General features: G+C 46.5%; 1 protein-coding gene across 2 annotated transcripts in view; it reads left to right on the top strand.

The window, feature by feature from the left end:
- The first annotated feature begins 13102 nt into the window (after positions 1-13102).
- LOC102565712 (sushi, von Willebrand factor type A, EGF and pentraxin domain-containing protein 1) overlaps positions 13103-21768 on the top strand; it is a 30507-nt gene continuing 21841 nt past the window's right edge. The window contains exons 1-3 of one of the 2 annotated variants that reach the window (XM_006278787.4): positions 13113-13533; positions 18272-18673; positions 20422-20557. In XM_006278787.4, the coding sequence (XP_006278849.1) occupies positions 13479-13533; positions 18272-18673; positions 20422-20557 (593 nt within the window). In that variant the 5' untranslated portion in view covers positions 13113-13478. Of the gene's footprint in view, positions 13534-18271; positions 18674-20421; positions 20558-21768 lie in introns of both variants that reach the window. The other variant, XM_019478783.2, reaches the window with a different exon arrangement.

Here is a 21768-nt window from a genome sequence, read left to right as displayed (position 1 = left end):
CCTGTACAGAGCACGGCTGTCATCTGTGCAGGAGGAAAACAAGTCTGCAATGCTAACAAGGCACCCATAAGTGTCTCAAAACAGTAACAGCTGCTGTTGGAAAATGGTCTTTGAAGTCACTCCAAGATTCACCAGGTTGGAAATGGGCACTGATGAAACCGCTAAATTTGGCTTTCATCAATGCATCTCCTTCGCAGGAATTGGATCAAACAACTTGTGGAGGCAATGTCAAGGCTTCTGGTCTGATTAGGATCTGGCAGTTGGCAAGCCCTGGAAGAAGTGCAGGAAACTGGCAAATGGCACGAGGTGCCCCAGACGGGCTTCAGTGGCTTGTGTCAACTTGCCCAGTGCCACTTTGTGCTGATTTCTGTGGTCTGTGATGTTCTTGGAGTAAACGCTTCTGTTATGGAAAATGTCAATATTTAAGGGTAAGATGTGTTGCCTGGGGATTCCCCTGGGGTGGTTCTGCCCCTCCCTGGCTCAGCAGAAGCGATTACGGTGGTGTGTGGTAATGGCAGCAGCTCCACAATTGGGTCAGGGCTTGGCCTGGAGCTGCTGTTTCTGCCACCAGGTCAGGTAGGGTTGGACCCTGGCCTGAAGGCAAGCTGTGGTGGTGGGAGAGGCGGGGCGACAGCTGCAGCTCTGACCAGAGCCTGGGCTGAGGCTGGAGCTGCTGCTGCCGTGACCAGACTGGGGAGAGCGGTGGCTGGGGCGCAGGGCAGCAGCTGCACCTCTGACCCGGATCAGGAGCCAGAGCTATAGCGTTACTTGCCCTTTGTGGCTGCCTTGTGCTCAAACCCAAGACGGGCTCTTCTCTCCATGTCAGAGTAAATATGGGAATCCTCAAGGGGCAGGCATGCAGGGAGCTTCAAACCTCCTGACCCACCTGTAAGGTGGTATTTAATGACTTCTCCTTTGCTGGAGGTGTTGATGAAGCCAGGCCTTGCAGTTGGGGTAGGCAATAAATTTAGTATTACAAGTTCATTAATGTTGCATTTGCTCAACTTTATGAAGGAAAAACATTGGTCATTATGCAAGATGCACCCAGCATAGTCAAAAACAATGCTCGGACGCTACTCCCCACGGGCCTGCCATATGCAGCCATTAACGGGAGCGGTAACTTTGGTCTAAAGGAACGCAATAGTTCTGCGCTGTTCCCACCGCTGCCTGACATGCTGTTTAGAGACTAAACTATTGCTTACCAAATCTAGTGGTGACTGCAATGATGGTTTTGGTCTGATGCATACCTGTCCCTTGTCTAGCTTCGTTAGAGTTAGTCTGATTCCTAAATTCAATATGCAAATCTTTGCCAAAACAAACGAAACAGAACAAAAAAATGGAGCTTAAGGTATGTGTGTTCAGCTTTAATGCTAGTTCTGTGGCTTCCTTGACTGTCATTGGTTTGTTTGTTTTTAATATCCTCCTTTGTCTTGGTTTTGTTCTGTTTATGCACTGCAGCATGCTGGGATACTTTGAAAAAATAAATATACCGCTGCGTAAGAAACCCATCTCAAATAACTGCAATGGCCCTGCCTGGAACAGTGGCGTGCCCCCGTCTGAGGCTGTGGTGCCCCCGTGTGGTCACTTTGTCAGTACCTTTGATACTTTCCTAGGAACAAATCGCATTTCTAAATCTTCTGGCTCGTTGATGTGGCTGCCTAGAACAGATCCAGCAGCACAACTTTCCCATGCTGTGCCTGGTCACAGCACTAGAAATGCTACTGTCCTAGTGTGCCAAAATTGGGATCCTGATTCCCAGGTAATTGCACCTAGCTGAAGTCACTGTAAGCACAAATTAGAGGGTAGGTTTACTTGCCTTTTATTTTGGGAGCTTTTGTGTTGTCTTTGCAGCCTTTTTGCACAGTGAGAAGCTTTCTGTTTAATGTTTAATCACCTGGCTCCAGGAGCTGGGGCTTCAAAAAGAGCAGCAAACTTACAAACCTTGGTTATTCCTGCCACCAGCGGCCTGCTTCTCTGTCTTAGTATTTCCAGTATGCTCACTCAGAAACACCTTGGGGTGCTAGTGACGCTGGTAATAGCTTTTATGTTGGAGCTAGGGACAGACATTCAAAAAGCCTGAGCCTGGATTGATTCACTCTTTGCAGGTTAGTCTAAGCTGCGCAGCTTAAACTGATTAATAACTGGTCAGACATTCTCTGTTTAATCAGGAAATGCAGCCACATGCCCGCATTAACTCAAGCCAGAAGCCGGGAGGTGCTAGAGCACATCTGCCAGCCACTGCCAAAGAGGAGGGAAAAGAGATGCCCTCTAAGGCTCTCACCCCTCCCTGCTGGAGCAGAGGGGGCATGGCCAGGCACCAGTCGGGGCTAGCACACCATAGGATATGCCAGCCACTAGCCTGGGGGGAAGAAGTGGGGGGGGGGGGGCAACTGCTGCCAGACAGACTGAAGAGTGGGGATGGGGGAAAAAGTCCTTTCACTGAAGCAAGCATGTATTGAACACAGCAACTTGCAAAGCATACAATGCGGAACTACCAAAAATCTTTGCCTAAGCTAAGATGTACAGCCCAGCAAAACACAGCACATACAACTTAGACTAATTTAAAATGTAAGCCAGGAAGACGAGAAAAAGCCTTGCATAAGTCTGAGGGCAGAGTGTCTCCTTACAGCCAGGCATTCAGAACGGCTTTGTTTAGGTATTCCCACCTTTTCCAGGTTCTGCTTTATAATGTAACTGTAGCTCTGCAGTCTTTGGTGAATCTGTCTGCCGCTTCCCTTAACCACATCTCCAGCACCTGCGTGTGATGACTGAGACTGCAGCCAAACCCCGGGGAGGAGGGGGGAATTAACTCCGTCCCTGCCTGGCTGCAGGCAAGCTGTGGAGGTGCGGCTGGGGCTGGCAAGCCCCAGCTGTGGTCTGCAGGGTTTGCTAGTGGGGAGAGAGGGGAGGGAGGGAGGGAGGAATTTGCCTTGGTGGCCATGGCAGGCCAGTGTCTGGCCATGCCCTGCCTCTGCTCTGGCTAGAGCACAGAGGGGAGAGGTCAGTCCAACTTTCTGGAGCAGAGCCCAGCCCAGAGAGCATGCTGGGATGCTGGAAGAGTCTGGTTTAGCTTAAACGAGGAAGGGGTCTGGGACAGACATGATATAAACCGTTTTGAACCAAATCAGTTAAGTCTGACACTACATTCAACCAGGTTTATCTCAAACTGGTTTCAACCATTTTGAAGCTGGTTTATGTGCACTGAATGTCTGTTCTGTTACAGGTTTAAACCAGTTTCTCATCACTTAAACCAGTTTGTGTAATGTCTGTCCCTAGCCTGGGAGATTAGTGCCTTAACTAGCCCTACAACCATATTCTTGCTATGCCTTCCTGCTAGGCCTTGAAGCAGTCTTTGGGAGCCTGTCGATTAGATTTTCATCATTGACCAACCTACTCTTATCACATGGGATTTGGCTTCTCCCAGGGAGGAAGAAGTTTGGTGCAAAGGCAGAAGGATTTTCTGGTACCAATGAGTTCAGTGGTGTGGAAAAATAAGGTAGAAGCCATGTCAGGGTTTTCCATAGTAGCTTGCTCTACCCCAGCATTTCCCAACCTTTTTTGCCCTGTGTCATACTTACCTAAATAAAAAAGCACTGTGGCACACTGGACATGGAGCTGGGGGGGGGGGGGCCATACACCCGGCCAGAGGGGATGGAGCCATGTCTCCTGCCTGGCTGGAGCCACACTCACCATCTGTCTGTCCACAGCAGCAGCAGGCCATGACACACCTGGACATGCCTGACGGCACACCAGTTGGGAAACACTGCTCTACCCACCCTGCCTTGAAGCATATGCCACCAAGCATGGGGGGAAAAAAATTAAGGTACAATCTAAATAGTAAATGTCTGCTATTTGCCTTCACATCATGTGGTCACATGATTCTGTTGCATAAAATTGAAACTTCTTTTTTCTAATAGATTTTTCCCATAAATACAGTGTTTGTGGGGCAGTGGCAGGGCTATTGCTTTGTGGAGGAAAGCGTGACTGTGAATGAACACCAGGGAAGTCAAAGTAGTGCTGAGTCAGGTGACCACTTGAGATCACGGGAGTCAGAACTGGTAGCGTTGATATCTTTATTAAACCAACTAGATTTTTCCAAAAAAAAAAAATCTTTAATTTAGGATTACCATGCATTCAGGTTTTCCCAGACATGTCCTTTTTTTGGACCGGACCCCTGTGCTGAGTCCAGGCAAATTTTTAAAGTAAGAGCAAATGTCTGGGGTTTCTGCTCTCCCGGGCTGGCTGCTTGGGGCTGGGAGCAGCGGACAAGGTGATTGGCTGTCAGGTGCAATGTGGGAGCTGCTTGGGCAGCAGGGCTGGGGGAGGCAGGGGTCTGCAGGTCAGGAGTGAAGGGCACCAGCAGGGCTGGGGGCAGGAGTACAGGGCACTGGCAGGGCCGGGAGGGGGGCAGGGGCTGCTGGTCTGGATTGAGAGGCATGGGGGATGGGATGGGACTGGTGACTGCAAGTTGGGTGTGCAGGGCACTGACAGCGCCAGGGGGCTGCGGGTCAGGAGTGAGGGGCACCAGCAAGGGGTGGGGGGCATGGTACTGCTGTTTGGGAGTGAAGGGCAGCAGCAGGGCTGAGGGGGGGTGGCTTGTCAGTGAGGGGCAACAGAATGGGCAGGGGCAGGGCGCTGGCTTGTCCCCCCTCCCCCCGACAGGTCTCCTTTGTTGGACCTGGAAATATGGTAACCCTATTAACTGCAAGCTTTCGGGCACAAACGCCCTTCTTCAGGCATAGGAGAAAAAATTGTAAGCGTTCTCCTGGGTAGAAGTGAAAGTTTGTATTTCATAAGAGAGTTGAAGGTGTGGTAACATCTCCTGTTTGGCACAGTTCGTTTTATATGCAGATTAGGCTCAGAGAAAAGTGGGAATTGTCTATTTACCTCAAGGCTGTGTGGTGCTAAGCAGGATGTAGTCCTATTTCTTTCTGGTTATGGTGTTTCATATTTTACAGAGGAATAAAAAGGTGGCGTGCTCTTCTGGGCAGGCATCTCTTACGTGGTGAGTTGTCTCTGAGCTCTGATGATGCGACTGACCTCGAACAAAGGCATTTCTACCCAGGAGAACTTTTACAATCTTTTCTCCTACGCCTGAAGAAGGGTGCTGGTGCCCCACAGCTTGCAATTAAATATATATATATTTTTTTGCAAATATCTAGTTGGTCTAATAACAGATATCACCTCTGCCACAAGTTCTGATTCCCTTTGCCTCTAGACCACTGTGGCTACAACCTGGATCCCAGAGATCACGGGAGGCACTCCCATGCGGCAGTGCTTCTCCCTAGGGAAATGCATTCAGAGAGGGGCGAGGGGGCCGTTGCAGGTCAAGTATTTGCTGAGTTTAAAGGTGCTGGTTTGGCAAAGCCTCACCGGGAGACCAAGCTGACAGTCATTTCGACCCTGTAGCTTACCTGTGAACAAGTGTCTCAGTGGAGACAGGCCAGGGCAAGGTTGGTGCTTACAAATTAACCTAGCTGTACCCCCAAAAGGAAAAATACATCCAAATTTTAAAGGACACGCACTTGCATAACCAGTGAGAGAGTCCATCCCCGCTCTCCCACCCACACTTGAGGCTGAGCTCACGTACTTCATCTCAAAAGGAAAATACAGAAAGGAATGAAAACCGGGCTTTAGGCTGGCATTTCCTTTCCCACCTCCATGCAGGGTGGTTGCAATTTGACCTGCTGGGGCAGAGAAACTAGAGATTCACAGCTCCTGTCCCCCTGCAGAAGGACGGGGATGTTGCAAGTAGCACCTCGCTTTTAGCCTGGTGGGACCTACAGCCCGGAGCCATGGTCTTGTCTCTGTCTGTTTGGGGGGGGGGGGGGGCAGGGTTGCAGGGCCGGGGCCAGGGGCTGTGGGGGTGTCCGTCTGTGTGAGGGGATGTGTGCGCAAGGGGGGCAGGTGCCTAAGCTGTCTGTGACTTGGGAGTGTGGGGCAGGGGCAGGGCATGGGCATATCACTCCCCCCCCATCATATTACCATCCCTGCATAGGTGTCCTCTTTTTTTTAAAACTAGACATACAGTAACCCTACATGTGATGCCCCTGCCTACAATCACATTCCTTGACAGCTCCTTGCTAGGGCAAGCCAGGAAGTGCCAGGGAAAAACCTTTGCTGAGCAGAGGCAGAGCAAAATCCCAGACACTTCTTGACGTTTTAAAAAAGAAACCCACCTCCCGAACAGAGATGGGAGGACCCAAAAAGAGGATATGTCCAGGAAAACCTGGACGTATGGTAACCCTAGTCCCAACAAGGGTATTACACCCTGGGTGGTTGTGTGTGTGTAAGCTTTCAGTTGTGACAAGTATGGCAAAAAAGCTCTCTATCAGTCTGGCACTTATTGTTTTGGGGGTTTTTTAAAGATCAGTGGATGAATCAGACTGTCCCAGACAGAAAAGTTTCCTGCTAAAATGTGTGCGAAGAAATCCTATGCATTACATGGGCAATTCAAGGCCACAAATACCAAGTAGGGAATTGCACACTGAGAGGTCACATGTGGAAGGAATAACACACTTAAGCTGCTCTTGACTCAAGTAGAGCTGTGGACCAGCCACAAGCAGCTCGATCAAACCACGAACACGTGGACTGAGCACTGTGTGAAGAAGGTAAGATAAGGTTGGTTAAAAGTACTTGCACTAGTGAAAAGTCAGGCAGGAGCCTGTCTGTCACCCTCCCTCTATCCTGTGGATGCTTTCAAGCTGCAGGAAGTATTTCTAGACACAAAAAAAGTTTCTCTCGTGTATATGAAGGCAAAAGGTAGAATAGATATGCATAAGCTTTCATGGAGAACAGCTCACTACATGAGATGACAGCAATGTTGCTCACAAATGCTTATGCATTTCTGATTCAGTTACTCTATAAGGTACAACTCTACCCTGCCTTCTGCATGACTTCAGACTAACCTAGCTATTTTTCTACATATATAAAGGTTGCACTTGGATTTCCAAGGGAACAGATAGGGACTTGCTGACTTTCTAGGTCTAGGAACACAACTAACTACAGGGCTAATGCGAGAGAGCAGTGGGAAAAGCATTCAATGAATGTACTTGCTTCCAAAACTTGCTCTTTTACCCAGGCGGAAAGTTCCATGCAATTGTCTCAATGGTGATGAGTTGTTTCAATTAAAAATTTTGAAGCTGGGTACCGGGTATTTCGTTTAGAGTCTTCCTGTAGTCTGTTGGAGCTGCCCTGTGCGCTCTCTGAATGGCTGCACACTTTTTGCTTCAAAAAATATTGTTCCATGTCAAACAGCAAAATGGACTACAGTCTATTGCAACATTAGACATGTCAAATAAATAACAAGCTTTTTTTGGAATTTTTCTCTTGTCGTCCTTGCTCTTTCCCCTTCCCTCCCCACAAGAGACAGAGAAAGAGGGAGCGATCTTAAGATCTTATGTTCATCAGGTTTCGGACTATGGGCTGAGGGAGAGGAGGATCGAGGTAGTCAACCGAAGACTGTGGCGCTGGTGTCATCGTGAAGGCTTCGGCTTCCACAATCACAGTCCGCTCTTTGGTGAGAGAGGCGGTGCTGTGCTGGGGAGAGACGGCCTCCACCTCGCTGCGCTGGGGAGGAGGCTCTTCTCAGCCAGACTGGCTGACCTACTCGACCAGGCTTTAAACTAAGCCCACCGGGGGTTGGGGGAATTACTGCGGCTGCAAGCCCACTGGGCAACCTCTGCAAATCCAGCAGGCTAAGGCACTTAAGAGAACCCACCCCTACCCTAGCCCTAAAACTGTCTGTAGGGAAGGCAAGGGCCCCCAGTGGGACACTTACACGTCTGTACACCAAAGCCAGGAGTTTGGGGAATAAACAGGAGGTACTGGTCCTCCTGCTAAATGAGAATGACTACGACCTCGTAGGGATAACAGAGACCTGGTGGGATTCCACCTATGACTGGGCCACAGGTATAGATGGCTATACCCTGTACAGGCGTGATCGTGCAGATAAAAGGGGTGGGGGTGTAGCTGTCTATGTCAAGGACAGCTAGACATCCCTCCAAATTGATATTGGCACCCAGGGAGGATGACCGGAGTCCCTCTGGGTTAAAATATGTGGGGAACATGGCACAGGGGACACCATGGTAGGAGTCTACTACAGACTTCCTAACCAGAAACAAGAGCTGGACCAGGAATTCGCCAGGGAACTGGCTGAGGCTGGACGCTCTTGGTGCATGGCTGTCATCGGAGACTTTAACTACCCAGACATCTCACGGGAAGAGCACTCGGCCAAATCTGATCGGTCGCAAAGCTTCCTCATGTGCGTGGATGAGCTCTACCTGACTCAAGAAGTCTATGGACCGACAAGAGGTAAAGCGTTGCTGGACCTGGTACTGGCCAAAGGGGATGATATAGTCAGTGACCTAAGAATTGATGGAGAGCTGGGTGATAGTGATCACAAGCTGATCACCTTTACTGTCCATCGCAAAGCTGGCAAGTCAGTCAGCAATAATGAAGTCCTCGACTTAAGGAAAACTGACTTTGACAAGCTGACTTAGGACATCGACAAAGGGACCATGACATGACAGGAAGAGGAGTCCAAGAGAAGTGGTTGCTCCTCAAGGGGGTTATCCTGACAGCACAAGGGATGGCCATCCCATCCTGGAGGAAGGGTAGCAAAAGGGCACAGCAACTCCCTTGGCTCAGCAGGGAATTTGAGGACCTCCTTTGCCTAAAATGAGAGACTTACGAAAGATGGAAGGCTGGAAGTACCACCAAGGAGGAGCACTCAGCACTGGTCCGTGCCTGCAGGGAGCGGATCAGGAAAGCCAAGGCTGCAACCGAGCTCCATCTGGCTTCACATATCAAGGATAATAATAAGTTCTTTTTCAGATATGTAGGGAGTCAGAAGGGTAATATTGGACCCCTGCTGAACCAAATGGGACAACTGAGAACCGACACCCAGGAGAAAGTCAACCTGCTTAATGGGTACTTTGTGTCGGTCTTTCATCAGCCCAAAGGGACCGCCCTGCCTAGCATGACGTGGGATGGCCAGGGTGAGGGCATATTTATACCCAGCATCGGTGTAGACCTAATAAAGGATCACTTTGATAGGCTGGACACTTTCAAGTTGGCTGGTCCTGACAGATTACACCCTAGAGTACTCAAGGAGCTGGCAGGTGTCATAGCCCAACCATTGACAAAAATATTCAAAAATTCCTGGTGCTCAGGTGAAGTACCTGAAGACTGGAAAAAGGCCAGTGTGGTACCCATCTTCAAGAAAGGGTGGAAAGTAGATCTCAGGAATTACAGGCCAATCAGCTTGACCTCAATGCCTGGAAAGATTTTGGAGAAAATTATCAGAGAGACACCCTTCTTGATTAAACTGGCTGATGGCAACATCCTGAGGGACGGCCAGCACGGGTTTGTCACGGGTAGGTCTTGCCTGACCAATCTCATCTCCTTCTATGACCAGGTGACGCATCACCTGGACAAGGGAGAAGAGATTGACATCATATATCTGGACTTTAAAAAAGCCTTTGATCTTATGTCCCAGGATCTCCTTATTCAAAAATTGGCTAACTGGCCTCGGCTACACCACAGTTCGATGGCTGGGAAATTGGCTCCGAGGTCAGACCCAGAGAGTAGTGGTCAATGGCAACAAGTCATTATGGCGCTCTGTGACCAGTAGCATCCCCCAAGGCTCTGTCCTTGGACCGGTTCTCTTTAACATCTTTATCAATGATGTGGACATTGGTGTTAGAAGTGACAAGTTCAGCAAAGTCAGCCAAGTTCACCGATGACGCTAAACTTTGGGGCATAGCGTCCACACCTGAGGACAGGCTAGCAATCCAGGCTGACTTGGATAAACTTAGTAAGTGGGTGGACACAAACCTGATGACGTTCAATACTGATAAATGTAAGGTACTCCACCTCGGTGCGGGGGGGAGGGAACCCGCAGCATATTTATAGGCTCGGCAGGGCTGTTTGCTAGCACCACGGCTGAAAGAGACTTGGGGCTCATGACTGACCACAAGATGAACATGAGCCACCAATGTGATGTCACAGCTGGTAAAGCAAACTAAACTCTGGCTTGCATCCATAGATGCTTCTCAAGTAAATCCCAGGATGTCATCCTCCAGCTGTACTCGGCCTTGGTGAGGCTGCAGCTGGAGTACTGCATCCGGTTCGGGCTCTGCAATTCAAGAAGGATGTCGAGAAGCTTGAGAGAGTCCAGAGGAGAGCCTCGCGCATGATCAGAGGGCAGGAGAACAAGCCTTAGGATGAAAGGCTGACAGCCATGGGACTCTTCAGCCTGGAAAAGCGCAGTCTCAGGAGGGAGACGGACCTGGTGGCTGTTTATAAGTACATAAGGGGCGTACATGAGGATCTGGGAGAACGTCTGTTCACCAGACCGCCCCAAGAGAAAACAAGGACCAACAGTCATAAACTCCTTCAAGACCGTTTTAGGCTGGACATAAGGAAAAATTTCTTTACTGTCCGAGCCCCCAAAACCTGGAATAGACTCCCTTCAGAAGTGGTGCAGGCACCTACTCTGGATTCATTCAAAAAACTTTTGGATGTTTATCTTGCTGGGATCCTTTGACGCTAGCCGGCTTCCTGCCCCTGGGGCGGGGGGCTGGACTCAATGATCTTCAAGGTCCCTTCCAGCCCTAATATCTATGAAATCTCAATGTGCAACACAAACAGAATTCAATAGTGCCCAATGTTTTTCCACAAATCAGTAGTCCTGTGTCCCACTGAGCTGCCCCAGCTGCAGCTCACAGTATCAAAAATTCAGCAAACGCTTCCACACAAATTAAGAAAATGTCTCCCCATCTTGGAGACCGCTCTGGAATGGCCAAGGGGAAGCAAAAGGGGTTGAAACACCTTAGAGTCTGGTGAGGAGAATGCAAGAAGACAACCCCTGCTCCCATCCCCCTTACAAAAAAAGAAGTGGTCTGTCACTGCTGAACGGTTGGCCATGCCTGACCAACCTGAACTTGTGGACGCAAGCCACAGCACCCTGGTTGAGACTCGCTGGATTAGGGGTTACTTAGAGAAGAAGATGCTTTCAAGTCAGCACCCACATCTCAGTGCTGCTTACCATCCCACATCCTGGTGAGCAAAGGGGGCAGGGGGAGCTCTGATTTTTTTTCTATGATAAAAAACCAAATGTAAATGCCAAAGTGTATAGATATTTAGAGCTCATTTAATATGATAATAGAGGCACTGGTAGGCTTTCAAATTGCTTTAAAATGGCAAATATATCAATGAAACATTGCCCAACTGATCTTTCTATATATATAGTGGCATTTCATTTTAATCATGGAAGAACATTGATTTTCAGTATTTTAATGAGATAACGAAAACTTTCACGCCTCTGTGAAAACTTGTGGCAGTCAGGTAAAATCCTGGATGATTGGATAAAGGCAAATTTGGCAGTCAGGTAAGATCCTGGATGATTAGATAAAGGCAAATTTAGTGCCCATCTGTAAGAAAAGGAAGATCCAGGAAACTACAGATTAGTACATCTGACTTGGATCCCTGGATAGATCATAGAGCAGGTCCTCAAGGAATCAATTTTGAAACAGCTAGAGGAGAAAAAGGTGATCACAATGCCAGCATGGATTAACCAAGAGCAGGCCATGCCTGACCAACCTGATTTCCTTCTATTATAAGGTGACAGGCTCCATGTTTGGGGAGAGAACAGTGGATGAGATGTACCTTGACTTTAGTAAGGTTTTTAACACCATCTCCTACAACAATCTTATTAATAAGCTAAGGAAATACAGATTAGATGAAAGTACTGGAAGGTGGATACATAACTAGTTGGAGTATTGTACTCAGCGAATAGTGCTCAATGTCTAATTGCGGGGAGGTATCAAATGGGGTTCCCCATGGGCCTGTCCTAGGTCTGGTATTATTTAACATCTTCATTAATGATTTGGATGATGGGACTGAGTTCATACTTAACAGATTTGTGGATGACACTAAATTGGGTGGAGTTGCAGCCACTCTGCAGTGTAGGGCTAGGATCAAGAATGACCAAGATGGACTGGAAAAATGCTCTGCGCTCAACCAGACAAACTTCAACAAGAACAAGTGCTAAGTCCTGCACTTGGGACAGAACAATTGCATGCACAAACAGACCACAGTCCTGCTGAGAAGGACCCGGGAGTAACAGGAGACCGTGAGCTTAATATAAACCAACAGTGTGCTCTTATTACAAAAAAAGCTGACTATCCTGGGATGTATTAACAGGAGTGTCGCTTGCAAGTCACAGGAAGTGATTCTTCTGCTCGGTTCAGCAAGTGGGGTGGGGAGGGGAGAGCTGTAGGATATGAGTCCTTTCTCCCTGTATATATGTAATGAGTACTCCATAATAGTGTCTCTTTTACAGAAGTCCTGTCCTGGGGTTCTTCAGCTGCTTTTGGAACATTTCAAAGGGCATGCACATCTGTACAGCTGATCCTTTGAAACATTTCAGCTGTTGCTCCAGTCCACACTGAAGAAAAGAGTGCTCAAGTACTAAATTTACCACTAAATGACTAGCAATTTGTGATGCCTGGAAAGAACAAAATGAAAAAAAATGCACGTGTTAAATTCCTCCTGATCTCTCTCAGTTAATTAACTACAGTTAAATGGACAAATCTGAGACAGATGCTTTTCAGTGTCTAGCATTAGAAGCTGGTGGACAAATGCGTGGGAAATCTAAGGAGGATTAACCTTGCATTCAATAAACAAAGTAAGAAAAAAAACACTTACTCAAACTACCAGAAGCGAAGGAAGAACAAGAACGAAAAGCCACAGAACTTAGAAGCACGACTGCGAGTGGGGAAATGATTCTGCAGATCCTGCATCCAAATTAAAAAGAAAAAAAATGCAGCGGTGGTGGCAAGCAATCTAGTAACGAATTCTCTCCATGCATCAGCCACTGTATGGTTGTCAGTCACTAATCAACCCTGGCAATTTTTGTCATGCTAGTAAATTTGCTTAGGTTAGTCCCTGACATAATTAAGGGTACTCTTAGTTGCAACTTGATTGGCTGCAGTTTAAAAACAAAAGAAAAGAAAAGAGGGACTCTGTGGGTTGGTTTTTTGTTTTTTTTTAATGAAGCAATGGTTGCTGAAGTTAAGATCTGGGGTTTGGACAGCAGCCAGCTGCCTAGCCTTTCTGTACCCCTGCGTGTGGCATCCAGCAGCTGCTCCTTTTGCCTTCAGCTTTCAGAGCTCAGCTCTCTTGCCAACATTTCAGTCCAGAACAGGAAGATCATCAGGCTCAAGAGAAACCTTTTTTACATAATATTTATTTTGGGCTTGCGCTTTCGAAAGACAAGAGACTTGTGAAACAGGCCTGCCTCAGTCTGCAAGTAAGCCCTGCTGGGTATATTGTGGGAGTTTGATGCGACTCCGCCACATGACCAGTCAGGTGATGATATTGGGAACAAAGACTAAAGAGGATAAACTGTTAGATCCAGGAGATTAGTGGCTGATCCTGCTTGGTGAGGCGCTTTATGGTACACCCTTGGAAAAATGGGTCCGTGGCCCAGGTCTCTGCTCTGGAGTTTAGGCGCAGCCTGCTTGATGGGTGAGTAACTCCTTTTTTAAGTGCGACATTTTGGTTTTCATGATTTAAGAAAGTTTTAGGCAGTTGTAAGCTTCTGCAGGAAGATGGGGCTTCTCAGATTCATGCAGTTACTGGTTTCTGCTGCACTGTAAAATGCAGAAGGGGGGAGAATAGCCTGCAGGATAAGAAACCTGGGAGTTTTGTAACGGACTGTGTATGTGCATAACAGCACGGAGCTGGGAGAATGTCCCTAAAAAGGTGGTACGGGTGGGCGCTCACTCTCTTTACACGTCAGATATTTATGGATAAAGACATTAACAAGTGGAGCCAAATTCTGAATATTCTGCAACACTTTACTTGCAAATTTGTAACAAAATGGAAATAAGGTTTGGAAAACAGCAGTTGCAGCTCCAAGAGGCACTGACGAAGCAGAGTCTTTCTGCAAAAACAACTGAACGTCCTCTAGCAGGATCTTAAATACTTAACTCTGTTACAACAGATGATACGCTACTGGCCAAACTCCACCCTTGGATGCACAGCCCAGTGGATTAAAAAATGAGAATTGTCTCCCTGTATCTGAGGACAGAACTTGTCCCTCTGGTTCAGAAAGCACTGATATTTTCACTCTTCTGGATCCCAAGAATTTTATATTCTTGAGACTATGTACAAGGCAGTGCCTGCGCATGGATAAACCCTAGAGGCCGATTCAGAGCGCAGGCTCTCAGAGATGGTACTTTTGTTGTAATGTTGTGTGTGGTGTCTGGCCCTCGCTCCATCTCCGTGTGCTTTTGTACCATTGGAATACTAAGAAACCAGAAATCCTGAAATGAGCACACTTGCCTTTATAAAATTGTTATTCAAAGGGCTGAACTGCCTAGATAAATTACTTGGTAATCTTAATCTGTCTTCAGTGCACATGATTAACAGATAATGCATTCACGGAGGGAGAGTCCCTGCTCCTTTTGGAGCTGGCCAAATGTGAAGACAGTTCAGCTCAAAAACGGCTTGCTCATGTTCTTATTCATTAGCAGAACAAGATACATGTGTGCGTGTACCTGGGGAGGGAGAGAGGGGTACTTTAACATTCACCTAAATATACAAATCTAGATTCAATTTGGGTTTTCTTGGATTGAGCCTTCAATTTCTCCCACTTAGCAGACCTTGGAGGAGTTTGGAAGAGAGGATTAGAAAAAAAAATTCAGTAGACTAGTATGACAGCTCTTCTCTTGCAAACTATAGACTAAAGTCTGCTTTCCTTATAGACAGCAGGGGTTAAGCGTGAGTGCGTGTCAGGAAGCATGTGCCCCTGTAGCTGAGGAGAGTTCAGAAAACTTTCACAATCGACTCAACTGTGTCCAGTCACATTTTGTGCTTAACACATGAATCAGCCCCTCGGCAATGGTTGCTAGCAGTTCTCTTTCAAGTTAGAAGGAATATATTTTTATGGCATCCAAACCTATCAAGAAAGCAAAATAAATCACCCCAAGAACTTCAGAGTAAGTGCAGAGTATACACAGACTCAAGGTTGCTTAAATGTCACTTGGACACAGATTTGTTACTAGAGTGAGTGGCGATGTCACCCCCCTTCTTCACAGTGTTTCAAGTGGGCCTAATCTCTTCACTCTCTTCCAGACTTATTTTTCCAATTTTTTCAGATATTTTTCCAAAAGGCATTATTCAAACTGTTACTGAATTTTTCATCTACCAAAGCCAGCAAAAGAAAAGTTTCAGTAACTTCTTTGATTAGGTGCAATTATATTTTTATAAGGTTGCATGTTTCGTTGTTTTTGAAGCCTTCAACAGCAGCAACTTTTTGCCAAATACACTTATTCTTTTCAAATGGTCTTTTTTGACTAAAAGAAATGCAACTCCCCTACTCCCCATCTCCCTCCCTTTTCCCACCAGGGTGGGCAAACCATGTTGCAGGAGCAGTGGCCAGGGATGCAAGTCCCTGAATCAGGTAAGAAACATCCTTTCTGCACCTGGCACTGCCACTCTGCCGCACCTCCCATTCCCTCCGCTGCCGCCTTCTCCTAGCCCTCTCTACGTATGCCTCTGGCTGCAGGAAGGGGAGACATGCCTACTACCATCGCTGTCCCAGCTGCTCCTGTCCTGCTCCAGCAGCAGCAGCCTGGGGAGCTGGGCTTTCCTAGGGAAGTTGGTGGGTGGTGCCTCCTTGCACCTGCGCTTGGGCTGGTGGGGACCAAGCAGGGAGGGAAACCCACTCACTACTGCTGCTGTCCCTGGTGGAGCCTGGATCCCTGCACAGCCCAGCTGGAGTAGGGCAGGAGCAACTCTGGAGCATCTCCCCACTCCAGAGTCAGCTGGGAACAGAAGTGGTAGGCAGGGGAGGGGAGAAGGTGTGTTATTCTGAAAAGACCAAGGTGTTAAACTTATAAAACAATAAAGCTTGCTTATTCAGAAAGCCTTCTTAGCCTACTGATCTGCTGTTCCTTCCTGTAATCCCCGGGGCCAACATAACAACTTATACGTAACACTCTTAAAGGTATCCACACAAACGGGAGGGAAGGAGATGGGAGGTGCTGCTGAGCCCGGAGGAGAAGGGAAGGTATGCTATTCTTACCTGCTTTAGGGACAGTCTCTGGCTGCTGCTCCTGCAGCATGGTCTGAAGGTGGGGGTGACTGTGCCACCACACCGCTCTGGATCCCCCCACTAGCAGCAATCCACGTGCACAAAAATGGGACCGTGGCAGCTCACTGCAAAGTGCTCCCAAGAAAACAAATAGACTTCAGATGGTGAATAAGGAAGACCAAGTGAGGGAGAAGGTTTTAATGTCTAGGTCCTTTGGCTAAAGGTGGGTGCCAGAGGGTGTTCTTTTGAGCTGTTGCTGAACCTGTCTACGGTCAGAACCAGCATTGAGAAAGTCTGATGGCCCCAAGGTCCTTAGACTTGAATATCTGGTAATTAATATGCCACAAAACTATTATTGTCCACCTAGTGCACAGTGGGTGCTACAACAGAGCATACATACAGCAAAGCATCACAAGTCAAACCTACAAGAGCTGACGTCACTGACTCTCAACTGGGTGCCACAAAGCATGAGGAGATGAGCACACTTAGGCTTTTCTCCCTGCTTGGCTGCTCCCCACCCTGCTGCAAGGAAGCCAGCACACTTGTCCCAGGCAGTTTCTCCTTCCCCTACCCCACTGCTGTGAGGACGTAAGCACATTAATAAAGAAATTAGCTGTAGAAATGGGGTGCTCAAGTCACAAAAGTTATGAAGGAATGGCGTTGAAGCTAAAAAGGTTGAGAACCACTGGCTGACACTCTGAATAGGCATGACAAACAGCAATCCATAGTAAGCATGTCTGGAAGACAATCAAGGTATCAGGTACTTCTCTGCTTATTTAGTATATCTTCTGTACTGCCCAATTACATTGCAGAGCAATGAAGAAGTAAGCGTGGCCGTGTCTGCAACCTCCAGGATATGCAGAAGTGGGCTAAACTCAGTTTTCCCATGATTAAAAGGCCACTGTACTTAAAGCCAAACTGTCAATGGACTCATTTGAATTGGTTGCCTGAGTGGGCGGTAGAAATTAAATTCAGTATTTTAGTCATATTTCTTGAATGTCTTGAGGTCACAAACCAGTTGAATTCTCACGCCGCAGTTGTTTGCATTACCACAGCACCTGGCAGCCCCAAGTATGATTGCGGGCCCAGGCCCTGTACGAACGCAGAGGGAGAGGTGGTTTCTGCCGTTAAATGGACAGGGCAGAGACAGCGGGAGCAAAGGGATCAGAGGGGTGAAGGGACTTGCAACAGCAGGTCGGTAGCCATAGCATGTTGAGTTGGGTTTGAGATTTTGGTCCTCTCTCTTCAAAGTGCTCAATGGCTTGGACGCAGCATCTCTGAAATGTCACCTGGATCGCCAGCATGAGAATGAAGACCAACAACTTTGCTCCTCATAGAAAGTTCTAAAACGGGGATAATGCTAACCTGTACAGGAATCGCACCTTTACTAATGGTGGCACCGAGAAGCGTAGCAAGCTCATTGAGCACCCAGGGCAGGGGGGTAAAGTCCCACCTGCCTGCGATGCTGCTCAGCAGCAGCTCTGGTGGTAGCCCACAGCTGAGCTTCTTGGGAGCAGATTCTGGTGCCCTGCTCACTCCCCTTCCCTCTCCAAGACATACCTATTGGAAACAGGGCTGTGCCTGCTCTGCACCATTCTGCTTGCCCCACTCATGCCCACCCCTCAGAGACACTGTGGTGGTGCCCAGCTCCTGCAGCAGGGGCAGCTCAGGGTTTCCCATGAGCAGCGGGGATTCTGGGCGCCTCCTCGTAGTCAGTGCCCCACTCGCCCCGTCCTAGTTGTACTGCTGGATGCACCAAAGCTAAGGAATGAATGCCTGAAAGGACTAAAGACCCTCACAAACCTAATCATCTTCTGCTATGACTGCAACACAAACAGTATCTGTATTTCAAAAGGAAAAAATGCCTACTAAGGCAAAACCACGATTCTTACAGAACTCTCCCCTTGGGCAGATGATGCAGAGAGAACAAACCGCATGTGACAACCATTGATAATCCTATAACTATTGAAAAATACCTATGGTGTGAAGAGATTTAACAGTTAAACCAGTACTGAATAATACTAGTATAAGCTATATAAGTATGTAAGTTATATCTGCATACTCCTACATCAGGAGAAGGGGATCAAAATCATTGCAGCTTTAACCCCATTTCCCACATGGAAGATATTAACCGAGTCACTAATAATACTTTTTTTTTCTGTTTAGGTATTGTTGTTGGACAGACAACCACTGCCCAGGTCTCTGTGGCCTCAGCATCGGCATCAGCAAGTGCTGGCGGGTTGCCGGCTTCTCCCACAGCAAATACTGCCCAGGTCTCTACCCTACCAAATCCAGTTGCAACACCTTCATCCATTTCCAACCCTGTGGCGAAAGCTGGGGAGCCATCTATTACTCCAAGTATAACATCAGCTGAAGATTTTTCTGCCACTGTAAATGTGACAGCGTCCCCTGCTGCAAATGCGACTGCCGTTCAGGTTCCTACAGGAGTAATGTCAACTGGGGGTCCATCAGCATCTCCATTCACAAGCAGCACAGAGTCCACAAACTGTAGCGCAGTGAACACAACAGCATGTATGCCTTGCTCACCAGGAACATTTCCCAACAAGGGTAAGTCCCAGAGGATCCTCTTCCCTGTCCCAGTCTTCTCTTTTTTTTTTTTTTCTATAACATGTCAAACATTTGCCATGTGTATTTGGGTGTGGGGGAAGGCAGGGATTGATTTTTTCTTGTTGCTGTTTCATGCAAAGAATGGCTGGACTTATTTACCTACTTGTTTCTTCACACTGGAAATCCAGGTTTTATCTGTCTCATTTTCCCTGGAAAACATCATGGTTAAGCTATAATCCTACCACTTATTCAACTACACACAAACCAAATGCAACTGCAACTGGGTTAGTTAGCAGATGTGTGACATGGGGGATTTATTTTAATCAACACAGATATGGACAAAATAAAAGAAGTTTAAACTATTTCTTTCAGCCAACTGTAAGAAAACTCCATTAAGGACTTTGCACTCCTGCCTTTACAGTAAGGGCTGAGAAAACAGCCCTTTTGCTGTCTTTTTTTTTTAATTTATAAGAATGGTTTTTGTTTTTTTAGCAATGAGACCAGGCATTTCTGACATCAAAAAAAAAGGTTAAAAAAAATCAATGAGGAAAAATAAATGTCTGCAAACATGCTACTAAAGAGGAAGAGAGCCATCCATTTCCTTTTCCTTCTCCCCATTACATGCCACCTTTAGAGCAACAGTCATATTGTTAAGCTTTTATTTCTTTTAGGACTTAAGTGCTGAATTGCAAAGCTCTGAGGACTATGACGCTCAGAAACAAGTGGCAGTTGTTTCCATTAGCCAGATTACTGGGGACATAATCCCCATTCCCACACAATACTTGTTAGTATCAAAGTATTTAGACCCACAGCCAAAGGCCTCTTCATAGGTATGTCTCCTTCATATGCTATGTAGTCAGATGGTGGAAGTCACAACAGCTGGGTGGGGGGGGGCAGGTAAATAAGCATCCTAGTTTTGGGGTGGTTTTTTTGTGTTTTTTTTTAACGAACTGGATAATTTTAAGACCAATGATACAACTTTTATCACTGTCTAAACAAGCACTGACACTCAAGATTCATGGTTCAAAGCATGAGTTACTCTCTGCGGCCAAGCAGAATGGTATTTCTCAGCACGTAAGTACTGTTTTGCCTGTCTGGGTACGTTTCCCTGGCCTGCATAATCTGCTATGACATAGCGGGCCTTGGTCCCTGCCAGAGACAGGATAACAGACTTGATGGACCCGTAAACTGTTGCAACAAATTCTACATAATTATTCTGTGTAGATTAAACTGGTTTTGTAGAATCAGATGGATCGTATTTGTACAGCGCGGGAATGGTAAGTTATCCATGCTCGAAGACTGTTTCTGCTTAAGGCAGAATTCTCTGCTCTGAGGTTTGTAGCTTTAGTTCTATTTCCTGCCAGGCTTAGATTAATCAAAGATCAAAAGCAACCATACACTTTTTCTCCTTTTTTGGATTAAGGATGAAGAAAAACTTCCTGGCTTCTCAAATTAAAAGCAGGAAAAATAGCCTTGTTAAGCAAAGATTCCACAATTAAGCCAACAGATTTGAGTCCCTTGAGTACCGACTGTCTGTTTAATAATTATTCTTATGCCTGTCTGAACCAATTTAAGTACTGTGAGATTATTAAAATCTGATATGGAGTATTAATTTTTTCCCTTCAAGATTTGCTTGTTTGAAACTATCATTCCTGGCACTGCCCTGAATTTTTTTTAATTTTAATACTTTATCTTTGGCAATGACTTAGTTACAATTCTAATTATTTAAAGGCTTTATTTCACTTTAGAGACATCGAGCTGTCTCTGCTGTTCAGAAGGCTCCTGTGCAGACCGTGCCAATTGCACATCCTGCCCAGCAGGTCACTACCAGCCTCTAGCTGGACAACAGATCTGTTTGCCTTGCCCACAGGGATATTACACTAAGTAAGTACCTAGACCATTGTCGGGATTGGGATTGTATTTGTGGAACCAAACTGTATCTTAAAACCATTAGTTAATACATTTTGAAGAATGTAGAACTAAATTTTCCCTACCCCAGTGACAGAAGGAAACTGTTGAAGAGGCTTTCCAATAGCAGAAGATACAGGATTATACTAACTCAAAAAACTAAGTGTACAAAGGCTCTCAGACTCCAGCTCCTTTTCCGAGATGCCCATTTTGAATTCTCCATGCATTAGGAGGAAGTAAGGTTTTATGACTAAAGAAACAAGATTAGCAAGTAGGAAATATGGGTTTCTCTGTTCAGCTCTGCCAAAAATTTCCTACAGAGTAAATTAAGCAAGTAATTAAATGTCTTCTGCACCTTTGTATTTTCATCCCATATTTCAATGCTTCAGGGGGCCATTATGAAGCTTTATTCATTAATGACTGTGAGATGCAGTGAATCACACCATGAAAATGCCTCCAAATACATTTCCTCAAAGACTTTCTGGTTTCAGTGGAATTTGTGGGGTAGCCAAATCAAAAATACACTCTTGACCTGGCTGCAGCTATAACTTCTCTACTCTCGTCCATTCCCATGTTAGTTTTGTGTACTTTGCATGTCTTTAATTGGATCATTAACATTTTTATTCATTGTATTTGAAAATACCACACTCCCCCTGAGCTTTGAGACAACTCTAGCTGATACAGGCCCAGCTTAAATATTCATGCTTTCTTTTCTGTCTTCCACAAATCTCACCCAATCTATCAGTTTTCAAAAGGAGCTAAAAAGCCTGCCCTTATCTTTCTCCAAAGTGCCCCTTATGCTAGCTATTTTATATACAGCTATTTGAAATGGATACAACAGGTCCTTTTCCTCTGTCCTGGAGACTTAACTTATTGCATCTGTCTCCACCTCCTATTTATATACTGTTTAGACTGGATGGCCAAGATTTTTAGACGTGTGTGGCTACAGCTTAGGACTTGGTGCAGACTCCTAGAATCATAGAAAAATAGGACTGGGAGGCACCTCCAGAGGTCCAACCCCCTCAGCAGAGGCAGGATCACCCCTATGCAAACTATCATATCCAAATTCATTATCTAACCCAGTAGTTTCTAAACTTCGACAAATTGTGCACCGCCAATTTAAAACAATACAACCTTAAGTACCACCAGCAAATTTGTCATATAAAGTAATTATAATAAATCTGTTA

Source organism: Alligator mississippiensis, chromosome 2 (assembly GCF_030867095.1).
Source record: "Alligator mississippiensis isolate rAllMis1 chromosome 2, rAllMis1, whole genome shotgun sequence".
In the NCBI taxonomy this organism is placed as follows: Eukaryota; Metazoa; Chordata; order Crocodylia; family Alligatoridae; genus Alligator; species Alligator mississippiensis.
Note: the sequence above shows the minus strand (reverse complement) of the source record. Positions and strands in the feature narration are given on the sequence as shown.